The 14,409-nt window shown below is 44.6% G+C and overlaps 1 protein-coding gene across 7 annotated transcripts in view; it reads right to left on the bottom strand.

Moving 5' to 3' along the window:
• Positions 1 to 14,409, bottom strand: part of ELAPOR1 (endosome-lysosome associated apoptosis and autophagy regulator 1) — an 86,701-nt gene that overhangs the window by 30,210 nt on the left and 42,082 nt on the right. For all 7 annotated transcript variants that reach the window (XM_050745500.1, XM_050745533.1, XM_050745540.1 and 4 more), the window contains 2 exons: positions 5,354 to 5,474; positions 2,682 to 2,874 (listed from right to left, as the gene is read on the bottom strand). In XM_050745500.1, the coding sequence (XP_050601457.1) occupies positions 2,682 to 2,874; positions 5,354 to 5,474 (314 nt within the window). The remainder of the gene's footprint in view (positions 1 to 2,681; positions 2,875 to 5,353; positions 5,475 to 14,409) is intronic.

Genomic DNA, 14,409 nt, shown 5'->3' with positions numbered 1-14,409 from the left:
CCTAGGTGACAGAGTGAGACTTTGTTTCTAAAAAAAAAAAGAAAGAAAGAAAGAAAAGAAAAGAAAAAAAGAAAGATGAATCTGGCTCTTGCTGAGTGGACAGGCCTGGAAGAGGCTGGGAATGGAAGCAGGAGACCAGCTTGGAGTCTCCTGAGGCAGAGCAGGCAGGATTTGGGTGGTTGCACAGCTGAATAGGAAAGCCAAACACTTGCGCTCTAGGTATCAGCTCAATTATTGCCTTTCTGAGGGATGACGGGAAAACCACAAAAACCTCTCCAGATGGTCATTTTCTCTCCATTGAGGGAGAAATATCCTCTTCCTCCCTCCCAGGGATGTCGTGGGATGCCTTAAGATGCAGGCCCTGAAATAGTCCGTGCTGAGGAAACACAAGTTGTTATTAACCCGCCCACATCCTGGCTTGCTGAGAGATAATGATTTCTGGACTCTCGGTGCAGTCCCCAGAGCGAGAATACATCCTTCCTTTACATGGCTAGGAACTGACTGAGCCAGGTCTGCACCTTGTCCAGGGCCTAATGACAGTCTCCATTAGGACTCAAATGGGGGTTGGTTGTCTTAACCCACACATTCCTGCTCCTTCCAGCTTTAAAGCTCTCTAGCTTTATCTCTGCCTCCAGTGTTGTCATGCTAATGAATTTGACACTTCAAATTGAACTCTAAAATAACATAACATTAAAATTGACTACAGATTAAATAGCCACTGCTTGGCTTAGACAAGATTTAAGTATAGGAATGGGAGACATTGCTCCCAGTTTTTAGAAATCCAAGTGTAATACAATTCTTGAGTTCTTTTTATCCATTTGATTGTTTGGGTATAAATGAAACTTTCATTTACTTTCCTCCTGTATTCACTGTCAATATTTAATAAGGAACAATATGACTGCCTTTCACATCCCCATATCGCCCCTATTTTCGCTCCCTGAGACCCAATATTGCCTTGCCCGTAATAAATGTTATTTGATTGTGGCATTATGGAGCAGTGGAAGCTTGGGTTTGAATTTCAGTCTCGCCAGCTGTAAGCCAGATAACAAAGGGCAGGTCATAACCTTGCTGAGCTTCCAGTTCCTCGTCTCTGTAATAGAAATAGTAATGCCTATTTCACAGGGTTCTTGTGAGAATTAGAGAAAATAATATACGTAAAGCATCCAGAATAGTGCCTGGCCTACAAAATACATATGTGAAATAGATATCCGGTTCTCCAAGCATCCTGGACTGAGCTTTCCAAGAAAATTTTCTAGTTACTGGGGTCTCACAGCATTTGGAAGATTTCAGCCAGCACTGAGCAAAGGCTAGACAGAATCAGTTTTAGAAGTTAGCACCCAAAATGGCTCATGCCTGGAATACCAGCACTTTGGGAGGCTGAGGCGGGTGGATCACCTGAGGTCAGGAGTTTGAGACCAGCCTGGCCAACATGGTGAAACCCCATCTCTACTAAAAAAATACAAAAAATTAGCTGGGCATTATGGCACACACCTGTAATCCCAGCTACTCAGGAGGCTGAGGCAGGAGAATCGCTTGAACCTGGGAGCTGGGGGTTGCAGTGAGCTGAGATGGCACCACGGCACTCTAGCCTGGGTGACAGAGTGAGATTCTGTCTCAAAAAAAAAAAAAAAAAAAAAAAAAAAGTTAGCACCCAAGCCGGGAAAATACCCAAGCTTTGCATATTGTGTTCCAGTTAAGCTGAGAAAGTATATTGGCTGATCCAAAATTCCATGGTGGAATCCAGTTGTGTTTTTTTGGTTTTCGTTTTTCTTTTCCTTTCTTTTTTTTTTTTAAGACAGAGTTTCGCTCTTGTTACCCAGGCTGGAATGCAATAGTACGATCTCCGCTCACTGTAACCTCTGCCTCCCAGTTCAAGCGATTCTCCTGCCTCAGCCTCACGAGTCACTGGGATTACAGGCGCCTGCCACCATGCCCAGCTAATTTTTTGTATTTTTAGTAGAGACGGGGTTTCACCATGGCCAGGCTGGTCTTGAACTCCTGACCTCAGGTAATCCACCCGCCTTGGCCTCCCAGAGTGCTGGGATTACAGGCATGAGCCACCGCACCCAGCCGGTTTTTGTTTTTAATTGAGACAGGGTCTTGCTCTGTTATCCAGGGGTATGGTGGTGTGATCATAGCTCACTCTAACCTTGATTTCCTGGGCTCAAGTCATCCTCTTGCCTCAGCCTCTTGAGTAGGTGGGACTACAGACATGCACCACCACACCTGGCAAATTTTTTAACTTTTTGTAGAGACAGGGTCTCGCTATGTTTCCCAGGCTGGTCTCAAACTCTTGGTCTCAGGCAATCCTCCCACATCAGCCTGTCAAAGTACTGGGATTACAGGGGCGAGTCACTGTGCCCAGCTCCAATTGGGTTTTGTTTTAAATAGACTGGGCCATTTAACCCTTGTCCCCTTGTCCACTCTCTTATTTTCCCATGTTTTTTACCTCCCACAAATGCCTGTCCATCACTGGTAAGTTTAGGCCAGTAAGAGTGGGCCAGGCAGAGTCACATCCACCGGTCCTGTGGGCATGGCTACAGGCCTCACCCTGGCAGCCTGGCTTCCTCTTCCCTCCCTCCTCCCTGCCTAGCCTGAGGGGCCATGGAGGAGGCTGCCCAGTGTGCCCTGCAGCCCCTTCCCCAGTGGGCTGGGGATGGGGTGGGTGTGTGCAAACTCACGAAGTGCAGTTCCCGGTGGACTCAGCGGCACTGTCATCCAGCTCCATGTTGGCTGAGAGGCTGGCAAAGCCATGGGGCAGCTCATCCCACTCATCAAACCGAATGCCTGTGCCGAGGGAGTAGCGGCCCTCAGCGCATGGCTTACACGACTGGTCCTTCATATCCAGAAACTCCCCGGCGTTGCAAGAGAAGGCTGGAAAACGGCAGAGACAAGGCAGGGCAGTGAGGTCACGCTTCGAGCAATTGAAGGGAGGAGTGCTGGGTTGGGATCTAGGAGTTTGGCCCACTAAGGTTTAGGGCCGTGGCATTTACTGTGTGATTTTATTTTATTTTTCTTAAAAAAATTTTTTTTTCAGCGGTGATATTCCTTGCTATGTGTGATTCTATTTGTATGGAATGGCCAAAAGAGGCGAAGCCATGGAGACAGAAAGTAGATTTGTGGTTGCCAGGGGCTGCGGGGAGGGGCCTGGGGAGAGATTGCTAATAATATGAGGTTTCTTTGTAGGATGATTAAAATGTGAAATAAGAGTGATGATGGTTGCTGTGAATATTCCAAAAACCACTGAATTTTATCCTTAAAGGAATGAATTTCATGGCATATAAATTATATACCAATAAAGCTGTTATTAAAAAAAAAATAGATCTAGGGCCATGGATACTCTGCCTTGCTGTGGGACTTTGGGCTTGTCCCTGGCACTCATTTCCTTTGGAGAGGTGCCCTGACCATTCTGAGAGCTCTCTGGTGAAGAGGATGCCAAGGTCTCTTGTGCTGACCCCTCTGAACGACATATGGCTCTTCAGCCTTGAATTTCTCCCTTGAGCCTCTGGCCTCTGCCTTTCTGGTTGTACTGTCACCATGCTAGGTGGGATTCCCATGACCTGTTAACTCAATCATTGCAATATCCTCCTAAATAGTTCCCTATTCTTATTTTTGCTCATTCTGTGGTCAGAGATACCTTTCTAAAACACTGATATGATCAGGCACAATGGCTCACGCCTGTAAACCCAACATTTTGAGAGACCAAGGCAGGAGGATCACTTGAGCCCAGGAGTTTGAGGCCAACCTGGGCAACACAGTGAGACTCTGTCACTACAAAAAAAAAAAAAAAAAATGTTTAAAGTAGCTGGGAGTGGTGGCATGTGCCTGTAATCCTAGCTACTCAAACGGCTGAGGTGGGAAAATTGCTTGAGCTCAGGAGGTCAAGGCTACACAGAGCTATGACTGCATCACTGTACTTCAGCCTAGGAAACAGAGTGAGACCTTGTCCTTAAAAAATAAAACGTAAAACACATATGTACTATTACTCTCCTTATTTAAAAAAATAAACAGGCACCCCCTTTTGGTTCTAAAAGTATGCTCTTGGCCTGGCACTCAGTTTTCCACGGTTTCCCTCCAGCCTAACTTCCCAGCTTGACCTCCCACTACAAATCCTTCTCCACCTCAACCCCATCCATCACCTTCTCTGTGTTGCCTCTACCCTGGACCACAAGCTCTTCCTCAAATGTGTCACTCTTCATCCACATCTAAGCTTTTGCTTATGTGGTCCTCCCAGCTACGCCTGATCCCTAAATATTTGTAACTCTCATTCTTTCTCATATCATATATGAGAAACTACACTAGGCTCTGCACTCCTCCGGGGATGGCTGGCTCAGTGACTGGCACAGACTGGGAGCTTCATGAATGTTTCTGAAACAATGAGTGAATGAATGAATGTCTGCACTTTCCACCACCTAAGCTTCTGAAAGCAGACACTGGGCCTTATTTGTCTTTGCAGTTCACACTGCATGTGCACATCATGGTGCTTACACATAGTGGGATTCACTGAAGTCGGCAGAGTTCAGCAGAGTTCAGTGAAGATGGCTCATTTGTTTCCACTAGTCATACCTCAGTTCTGCTCAGGTCTCAGCAATATCCAGTCACTAATTTAACAAGTATTTATTTGCTCACTTACTCAACCAGGCACTGTACTAAGCTGATTTGAGAATTTAAGTATCTTCAAACTCCTTTCCAACTCTTCAAATAATTCCTTAAATCTAGTACCTGGTTTTTCTTGTTATTCCCTTTGCATTCCTAAAATAATAATGCAGGGGAAAAAGCTGCCAATTGTAGAAAAGTTGTGACTGCAGAATTACAGAGGCAGGCGCTGGGGCTGCGGCAAGCCACTGCTTTTCCTATTGCACAATCAGATTCACAGTCAGGAAGATCCTTGTCCCCTGAAGTGATGCCTGGAGCATTTTAAAGGATGTCTCTGCAGAAATTTAGCCTCTCTGACTTCCTTTTTAAGAATGAAAGCAATCTCAATCCTTCCTAATGACTGATTGTGGCTGATGAGCGAGTATAGATTGGAGAGACATACACAGGCAAAATGAAAATGTATGCAAACAGAAAAGAATATCTGAGTGCACACAGCTGGCGTTGCTTATGCTGTATCCACTGATGGGATTTAAATTCCTTTAAAAAATGAAAGCAAATTCAGATATCCAGTTTGCATTCATGAAATACTTCTGCACCAAATCTCATAAGGGTCTGGGATGTGGGGACTAATTGGGGAAAAGATCTGATTCCTTAATGCAGCTGCTCTGCCAGGAAGGGCCCAGATTGGATGGCAGGAGACTTGGGGGAGAGACCAAAGCTGAGTGACAGGGAGGCCCTGAGCAGGACAGCTGCTTACAGCACTCGGTGCCCTTGACGGGGTCGGGCAGGCTGGTGCACAGGCCCGGGGTATGCGGCACGGCGACCCTCCACCTGGAACCCGTGCTGTCACACGCGGTGTACTCATAGTGGTACTCAGACTGCAGGGGAGAGAACAGTGGGCAAAATGTGCATTAGCAGTGATCAAACATTAAGAGTTTCCCACCCACTTTCTGCCCAGCACATGGCTACTGATGCTCATCCTCTCAGAAATGGGCCCTGGGACCCCCGGCAGGGAGCTGATGATTATGAGCCGAGTAGAAGAACTACAATGATTTGGATCATTCCTTTCCACCCAGCCACGGTCTAGTCCCTAGAAATCATTTTTGTGTGTGACTATCTTTGTTTTTATGTTTAAGTAATATCCTTATGGAGCAGAGGAATGTGGGAAGGTAACTAAGGAACAAGCTAGAAATAGGTGGAGTTTTTCTTATTCTAAAGTGTAGCATTTATGAACGAGGACATTCTAAATGGAAGGATGTTCTAAATGGAAGCCTTAGTCCACAAAAAATTTACAAAGCCTCATTACAGAAGTGGTATGTATTTCTATTTCCCTGTGCTTCTTTTTTTTTTTTCCTTTTTTCTTTTTTTGAGACGGAGTCTCGCTCTGTTGCCCAGGCTGGAGGGCAGTGGCACCATCTTGGCTCACTGCAACCTCTGCCTTCCGGGTTCAAGCAATTCTTCTGCCTCAGCCTCCCAAGTAGCTGACACTACAGGTGCCCGCCACCACGCCAGGCTAATTTTTGTATTTTTAGTAGAGACGGGGCTTCACCATGTTAGCCATGCTGGTCTCAAACTCCTGACCTTGTGATCCTCCTACCTTGGCCTCCCAAAGTGCTGGAATTACAGGCATGAGCCACTGCACCTGGCCCTATTTCCCTGTGTTTCTTATGCTCCTTTCCACTCAGAAAGACTACGAATTCCCAATTGCATTTTATGAAAATATTATATTTGGCCAAGGCAGGTGATGTGCTCTCACTTGAGCCTGTTCATCCCTGATTCGTCTGTGCAATGGGAAACTCAGAGTTTAATTGTTTTACCTGAGCTAAAAATAAATGGGATAAAAACAAAACAATCAAATCAAGCATTAAGTAAAACAACAACAACAAACAGTTCTACTCAGAACAAAGAAAACACAATTGATGTGCCAAATGCCCTTAAGCATTTCTTCCTCCTTTAAATCTGGTAATAAACAACAGACCATGGAATTAGTGATGATTTTGGCTCTAACAAGTATTTTACAATCTGCACTTACCTAAAACTATATTCAAGCCCAGAGGTACTTTGTATTACTGTATCCATAAGAAAAATAGAATTAGTTTCCCCCTTAACCCACGTGAAAGCATGATTGCATAACATGTACAACGTCAAGGAGCTAAGACAAAAAATACAACAGTTTTGAAGTTTGCTAATCTAATAATGCATCAGGACCAAAAGGAAAAAGCTTTATTTTTGGGGAGAGGTAAACACACTGCATGTCATCTATTCCAAGATGCGTATTTTTTCCACATCTAACGTCTATGGAATCAAGACGTTTCTTAAAATTGACACAGTAAGGAAGCATTGTGTTATGTTTCAAGGGATAGAGCTTTTTCTTTCTTTGTGACACATTAAAAAAATCGTGTCTTAGAAGCAGTGGTGTTTCAGACTTGTTGCAATATAGTAAAGATGTAGTTTCTTTTCTTTCTTTCTTTTTTTTTTTTTTTGAGACAGTCTCTTGCTCTGTCACTCAGGCTGTAGTGCAGTGGCGTGATCATGGCTCACTGTAACCTTGACTTCCTGGGCTCAAGTGATCCTCCCACCTCAGCTTCCCAAGTAGCTGAGACTACAGGAACCACTATGTGCACCACCATGCCCAGCCAAGAGATTAACTTTTGACCAGAATCTTTGGCTTTGGATGTAGATGTCAATGTCATCTAGGAAAGAAAGAATATCAGGATGGGAATTCTTTGTGCCCTTGGGCTACCGTCTCTCTGGGTCTATTTTTCCTAAAATTCTTGTCTTTTCCTCATCTCAGAGAACTCTGAGGATAAATAGGGCAACTATGCATATGTGATGTCAATCCACTTCTTAAAATGATACTCTCAAAAGGGTTTTGCTGCAAGAATGAGGGGTAAAGTCCACTGTGTATAAATTAAATGGAGAATTGAGTGAGCAAGGCAGAAAGGACTGTGCGGTGCTCGTGAACATATTCATGCTGGTCTTTTGTGTAGTGTGTTCACAGTTCCCAAATACCATCTCGTTTGATCTGCATGACTCCCTATAAGGCAAGTAGACCAGGAGTTGTTTCCTTCATTGTACAGACGAGAAATTAGACTCTCAGTGGCGAGATAGCTTGTCCAAGGTCACACAGCCTATAAGTCACTGAGCTAGAAACCAGGCCTTCCCAGCAGGAATCCTCCACCCTTATAGACTCTGATCAAACACAGACTCACACAGGGCCAAATTTAACAGCCAAATCTAAAAATTAAACATGACAGTGTTGGTTGTCTGCCAGCAGCCAGGCTCGCTTCTGAGGCATGAGAATTGGTGTTAAAATATCTAATCTGTTCGAAGATCATCTCAGTTCATTCTGACTGCATTTGGCCTCTTGGAGGCACATGGGCCAAATCCGTTACTTTTCATCGTCTTTCATTTGATGTCCCCTGGGTCCCACTCAGGTGGGAGGTTTGCTGAGGAAATGGTGGTTTCAAGCCTAAGAAAATTTCCCTTTCCATATGTGCTCATTTACTTCATGCCACTTGGGGATATTTACATCATTCAAGGTGGTTGGCTCTAATACACCTGTTTCAAATCTGAACTACACTTTGAGGTCACACCATTCAAGACATAAGCTTAGGGCTGGGCACAGTGGCTCACACCTGTAATCCCAGCACTTTGGGAGGCCGAGGTGGGTGGATCACCTGAGGTCAGGAGTTTGATACCAGCCTGGCCAACATGGTGAAACTCTGTCTCTACTAAAAATACAAAAGTTAGTCAGGTGTAGTGGCACATGCCTGTAACCCCAGCTACTCAGGAGGCTGAGGAAAGAGAATCACTTGAACCCAGGAGTGGAGGCAGAGGTTGCAGTGAGCCAAGATCACGCCACTTCACTCCAGCCTGGGCAAAAAAAGTGAGACTCTGTCTAAAAAAAAAAAAAAAAGACATGAGCTTAGAGAGAGTTAAATCAGGGATAGAACTGGCAGGACTCCTCAATTACATTCAGTGTTCTGCGAACACATCAATTCCCTGACAGTACCTCAGTTTACTCAGTGATCTGTCTGAAAGTATATAGTTTGCATAAAGTGCAGGTCTACAAAGGAGCACATAAACACATTCAGTATATACATCCAGCACGTAACTCCTTCCTCCTCCCTGTGCACAATTCTATGACGCACACCCAAATTACACTGCTAAATGGGACACAGCAGGCAGTGGGTGCTGTCTGTTCATCAGGAAAATAAAGGAAGGGTTTAGAAATGAGGGGGTGGGGACCTTTAGTTAGTGCATCCTTCCCTAGCACCACCCAGCCATGTAATAGTCCTGGGCACAAGTGAAGGAAGAGGGAAAAAAACCCTGAAACTGGAATATGCTTTGCCTGTATTGACGGATCTGTCGGTAACACTGATCTCTCAGCTCTAGAAGAATTCACTCAGACTCACAATACTTTTAGTCCTTACTGTCTAGGTATTAAATGGACTGCTGAAATGACTAAAAAATAAGAAAACTGTCAAATCAAGATGGTACCTGGATGGAAATCTGTCCTTCCTTCTACCTTCCCACCACTCGCTTTCAAAATAGTATCTCTTACTTTTAAAAATGATTATCAAAGTAACAGTTTAGAGGCCAGGTGCAGTGGCTCACACCTGTAATCCCGGCACTTTGGGAGGTTGAGGCAGGCAAATTACTTGAGGTCAGGAGTTTGAGACCAGCCTGGCCAACATGGTGAAACCCCATCTCTACTAAAAATATAAAAATTCATCGGGCATGGTGGCATGTGCCTGTAGTCCCAGCTACTCAGGAGGCCAAGGTGGGAGGATGACCTGAGCCTGGGAGGTTGAGGCTGCAGTGAGCCATGATCATGCCACTACAGCCCAAATGACAGAGTGAGACCCTGCCTCAAATGAAAAAAGGAACCGTTTAAAGACTAGAGATTGGAGGTAATCTATGGGTTAGATGCTAGAGCTGTACCTTGTTACCATCCACTGTGGAAGACAAATAAGGTTTAAGCTGGTTAGCTGATGACAGAGATGTGGTCCACAATTCAGGTGGAAGGAGAGTCCTAGGCACTGGGTTAGCCTCTTTCATGTGCCCTAAGTAAACAGGCAAATGAATCCCACCACCCCTTCCCACATGGCACTCGATCTCCCTAAGCCATAGCTGACTCACTGAAAAATGGGGATATACAAACCTCTGCATCATACAGGGGCTGGGCTGCTGTATCGTTATGCAGGCTCTTCATAGGTTACCTAGCTCAGGGCATGAGTGGAGGGTGGATTCTAGCTCAGACCTTGCATGTTAGGTGGTACGCCCTATTGAAGGTTGCACCTGCCCAGAGAGGGAGTGCCTCTTCCCCATGTGCGATAGGGCCCCCTGTGAGCATGATTAAGATGATGTAGGTCAAGCACATCACACAGTAGGTTTTCCAATCTTCAAAACAATCCAATGGCAAATTATTTTACCATTTTACAGATGGGAAAATTGAGTCATTGAGAGGCGAAGTCACTTGCTCAAAGCCATACGGCCAGGAACTGCCAAACCAGGATTGCACCCAGGCTATCTGAGTCCAGAATCTGTTTTCAAGGCTGCCAGTGTTTGAAAGCAGCCTGTGTAGGCTCCTATCACACTTACAAACTGTGTCTGGGGCTCAGCAGTGGCTCTCAAGCTGCTAAAAACTTGGCAAGGAAAGCCAAGCGCATAAAAAACTTTGCAAACAACGCCCAAGGGGAAGGGACCCAAGTCCAAAGCCGTGTACAATGGGAAGGCGGAAAGGCACTTTGAACCTTGTTGGAGGTTCAACAAAGACATCTATTGTTTGTGCCTACCTAGTGTCCACCCCCCTTCTGACAGCAGCGCCTCTCTGGGAGGAACTATTGCCTCCTTATTATATACAGTCTTGATGGGATTGCAAGTGAGGTGACCCACCTTCCTCTGCCGTGGGTGGACACATGACCCACACTAGGCCAATCAGATGCTCTTTGCGGATAAGTGGAAGATGGGATGAGGGGGAAGAAGACATTTAGCCACTAAGCAGGGACCTCAGGTGGGTGGGAACTGAGGGAGGGATGGGGCAGGAAAGTGGGGCAGCTGGGGATAAGGCCCCTCCTTACTTCCCAGTTCTACCTAGGGCTGACCTTGGAGCCCCCCAACCAAACTCCACAGAATAAAAACATAAAAACTATGCCAAGTGAAATAAGCCAGTCACAAAGACAAATACTGTATGATTCTACTTATACAAGGTATATAGTAGTCAAATTCATAGAGACAGAAAGAATGGTGTCTGTCAGGGGCTGGGGGAGCAGGATGGGGAGTTACTGTTTGATGAGTACAGCATTTCAATTCTGTAAGACAGTTCTGTGGATAATGACGATGGTGGTGCCGATGGTAGCACAACAATGTGAATGTACTTCATGCCACTGAACCGTAGATTTAAAAATGGTTAAGCTGGTAAATTTTATTATGTGTATTTTACCACAACTTTAATTTTTTTTTTTTTTTTAAAAAAAGGTGATACCACAGGTCCTAGAGAACATGCCCAATCTCTGAGTTATTCTATTGAATACTCCAGAAGGCAGAAGCCTGATGATCTAATAGTCTAAATTAGAGAAATATCTCCAAAATAAAAAATATTTTTATAAAATATAAATCTATATATATTTAGAGATAGTGTCTTACCCTGTTGCCCAGGCTTGAGTGCAGTGGTGTGATCACAGCTCACTACAGCCTCAACATCCTGGGCTCAAGTGATTCTCCCTCCTCAGCCTCCTGAGTAGCTGGGACTACAGGTGTCAATCACTATATCTGGCTAATTAAAAAAATTTTTTTGTAGAGATGGAGTCTTGTTATGTGGCTAAGGCTGGTCTTGAACTCCTGGACTCAAGCAATCCTTCCACTTTGGCCTCACAAAGTGCTAGAATTACAAGTATGAGTCACCACACCCTCCAAAAATATTTTAATTATCATCTATATGATTGGCCAAACTCAGAAACACCAAGAGGGAGGAGTGGAAGGCAGCAGGCAGAGTGCACATTGTGGCAGTGTCACTGGACATACCCGGGCTGTGGTGGGTCCCTCACACTTATTTGTTCACTATTGACAACTTTCAAACACATTGCATTGTAGTTGTGCAAATAAATATTAAGTGCTAATTTTTTTCAAACATTCTGTTCTTTTAGAATTAAAGTGTTTAAATGTCTCGGCATATATTTTATTTTTTATTTTATTATAAAATATAAAATGTTTTTATAGCTCAGGAACAATATCTCAGAAGATATTGTTAACTTGGAATATGTCTGTTCTTCTACATTCTAAGAAAATAACGTTCACTCATCCCACATTCAACAAGCACGTACTGAGGCCCTGTTATGTGCTAGGTTCTGGTGAAGCAGTGGTGTTTAAAACCTGTGGATTTCTAGAGCTTTTATGTGTATGTGGTGGGGAGTGTGCTAGCAAGGATGGGATGGGGAGGAGACAGACCATAAACACACATCCCAAAGAGGTTTAGTTACCATTGCAAGCTGTTTCTTGCCCCTATTTCTCAAGAGCAGGGTCTTGGTGTCTAAGGACTGTGGCAAAAACAGCAACACATCTCTAACTCTGATCTGACTAACCATTAAACCACATTGTTTCTCTTCCAAGTGATGGTGGTTTGAAAGCCAGGACAAGCCAGCTCCCACAGACGTTTAGCCTAGTTGCTTCGAAATAACCCCTGCAACAGCAGAACTAAGAAGACGGGGATGACTGGTCACAACTCTCCAAGAGAGAAGCACAAGGTGACCAGGTGGCAGTGAGGTCTACTGTTCTACCAGCCTTGTTCTTCCTGCCAGGGCACTTCTCCAGCCCAGCTGGCCAACGATGACTGCAACGGATGGCCCAGACTGGCTGGAAAGCCCCTCAAATGGGGCCTCTGGGGATTAACATGGGCACTCCCTAGCCTGCGAAGGTCCTCGGAGGACGCGAGGGCTAGTGGTGAACTAAAACAAGCAGTCTCTGATACTAGGAACAAATGACCTCGGTGGTCATTTGACTCATTCTACCCTCAGTCTCCTCATCTGTAAAATGAGACAGTTGGACTTCTAAGATTAGACAACTTCTAAGATTCCTTCCATTTCCAAGAACTTATTATTTTGTACTGGTACTGACATGGAAATCTGTCCTTCCTTCCATCTTTTTCCCCTTTTCTTTCTTTCGTTTTGTTTGTTTGTTTGAGATAGAGTTTCGCTCTTGTTGCCCAGCCTGAGTGCAGTGGCGCGATCTCGGCTCACCGCAACCTCTGCCTCCCGGGTTCAAGCAATTCTCATGCCTCAGCCTCCTGAGTAGCTGGGATTACAGGCATGTGCCACCACACCCGGCTAATTTTGTATTTTTAGTAGAGACGGGGTTTCTCCGTGTTGGTCAGGCTCGTCTCTAACTCCTAACCTCAGGTGATCCGCCCACTTCGGCCTCCCAAAGTGCTGGGATTACAGGCGTGAGACACCACACCCGGCCCCTTTTCTTTCAAAATAGCACATCTTAGTTAAAAATAATTATCAAAGTAATACCTGTTAAGTGCAGGAAAGATGAAAATACAGACTAGAATAAAAAAGAAAATAAAAATCTGGACCGGGCACAGTGGCTCACACCTGTAATTGAGGTCAGCAGTTCCAGACCAGCCTGGCCAACATGGTGAAACCCCATTTCTACTAAAAAATACAAAAATTAGCCTGGTGTGGTGGCGGGCGCCTGTAATCCCAGACAGGAAAATTGCTTGAACCCAGGAGGCAGAGGTTGCAGTGAGCCGAGATTGCACAATGGCACTCCAGCCTGGGCAACAGAGCGAGACTCTGTCAAAAAAAAAAAAAAAAAAACCAACCTGCCACAAGTCCACCAAACAGAGATAACTACTTTTAACATTTTGCTGTATTTCTTTCCAGATTCTGATTCTATACATGCATGTACACATGCAGATGAAGATCATATGGTATATAGTTTTGTATTCTGACTTTTTTCCTTTTAATTTTAGGTCGAAAGCACTTTCCCATGTCCTTAATGGCTGCATCATAGCTTCTTTCACCATTCCCCTATTGTTGGACCTGGAGTTGTGTTCCATTTTTCCTTATTTTAAATAATATTGAAATGACACTTTCTTTGAATCTCTAATTATTTCCTTTGGATAAATTCCCAGAAGCGGAATTACGAGGTTAACGAGTATGAGTTTCTTTGAGACTGTTGATCAAGAAGGGAGATTTCTAAGAGAAAACAGACATCCCTAAGTCTTACTTTTGATAAGGTAAATTTATAAAACCTATTATGGCAAATTTGAAATACATTATTTCAAATATATATTTAAAAAAACAAAACAGTGCAATGAGCCCCCATCTCATCATCCAGCTTCAATACTCACCAATTTCTGACATTCTTTGTCTATCTCTACCCCACTACATCTGCCTCCACCTGCTCCTCCCCACATGAGATTGTCATTTTTCATGGTTTTTTTTTTTTTTTTTTGGAGACAGGGTCTCACTCTGTCACCCAGGCTGGAGTGCAGTGGTGTGATCTCATCTCACTGCAACTGCAGCCTTGAACTCCCGAACTCAGGCCACCCTCGCCTCAGCCTCCTGAATAGCTGGGGTTACAGGCGTGCACCACCATGCCTGGCTAATATTTTTGTAGTTTTAATAGAGATGGGGTTTCACCACATTGCCTAGGCTGGTCTTGAACTCCTGAGCTCAAGACGATCCGCCCGCCTCAGCCTCCCAAAGTGCTGGGATTCAGGCGTGAACCACCGTGCCAACCTCGTGGTCCTTTTTTAAAAGGTAAAATTTATATACATTGAAATGAACAAATATTAACTCTACA

The sequence above is a fragment of the Macaca thibetana genome, chromosome 1 (genome assembly GCF_024542745.1).
Source record: "Macaca thibetana thibetana isolate TM-01 chromosome 1, ASM2454274v1, whole genome shotgun sequence".
Classification (NCBI taxonomy): Eukaryota; Metazoa; Chordata; class Mammalia; order Primates; family Cercopithecidae; genus Macaca; species Macaca thibetana.
The sequence above is the reverse complement of the archived record's forward strand: the minus strand, read 5'-3'. Positions and strand labels throughout refer to the sequence as shown.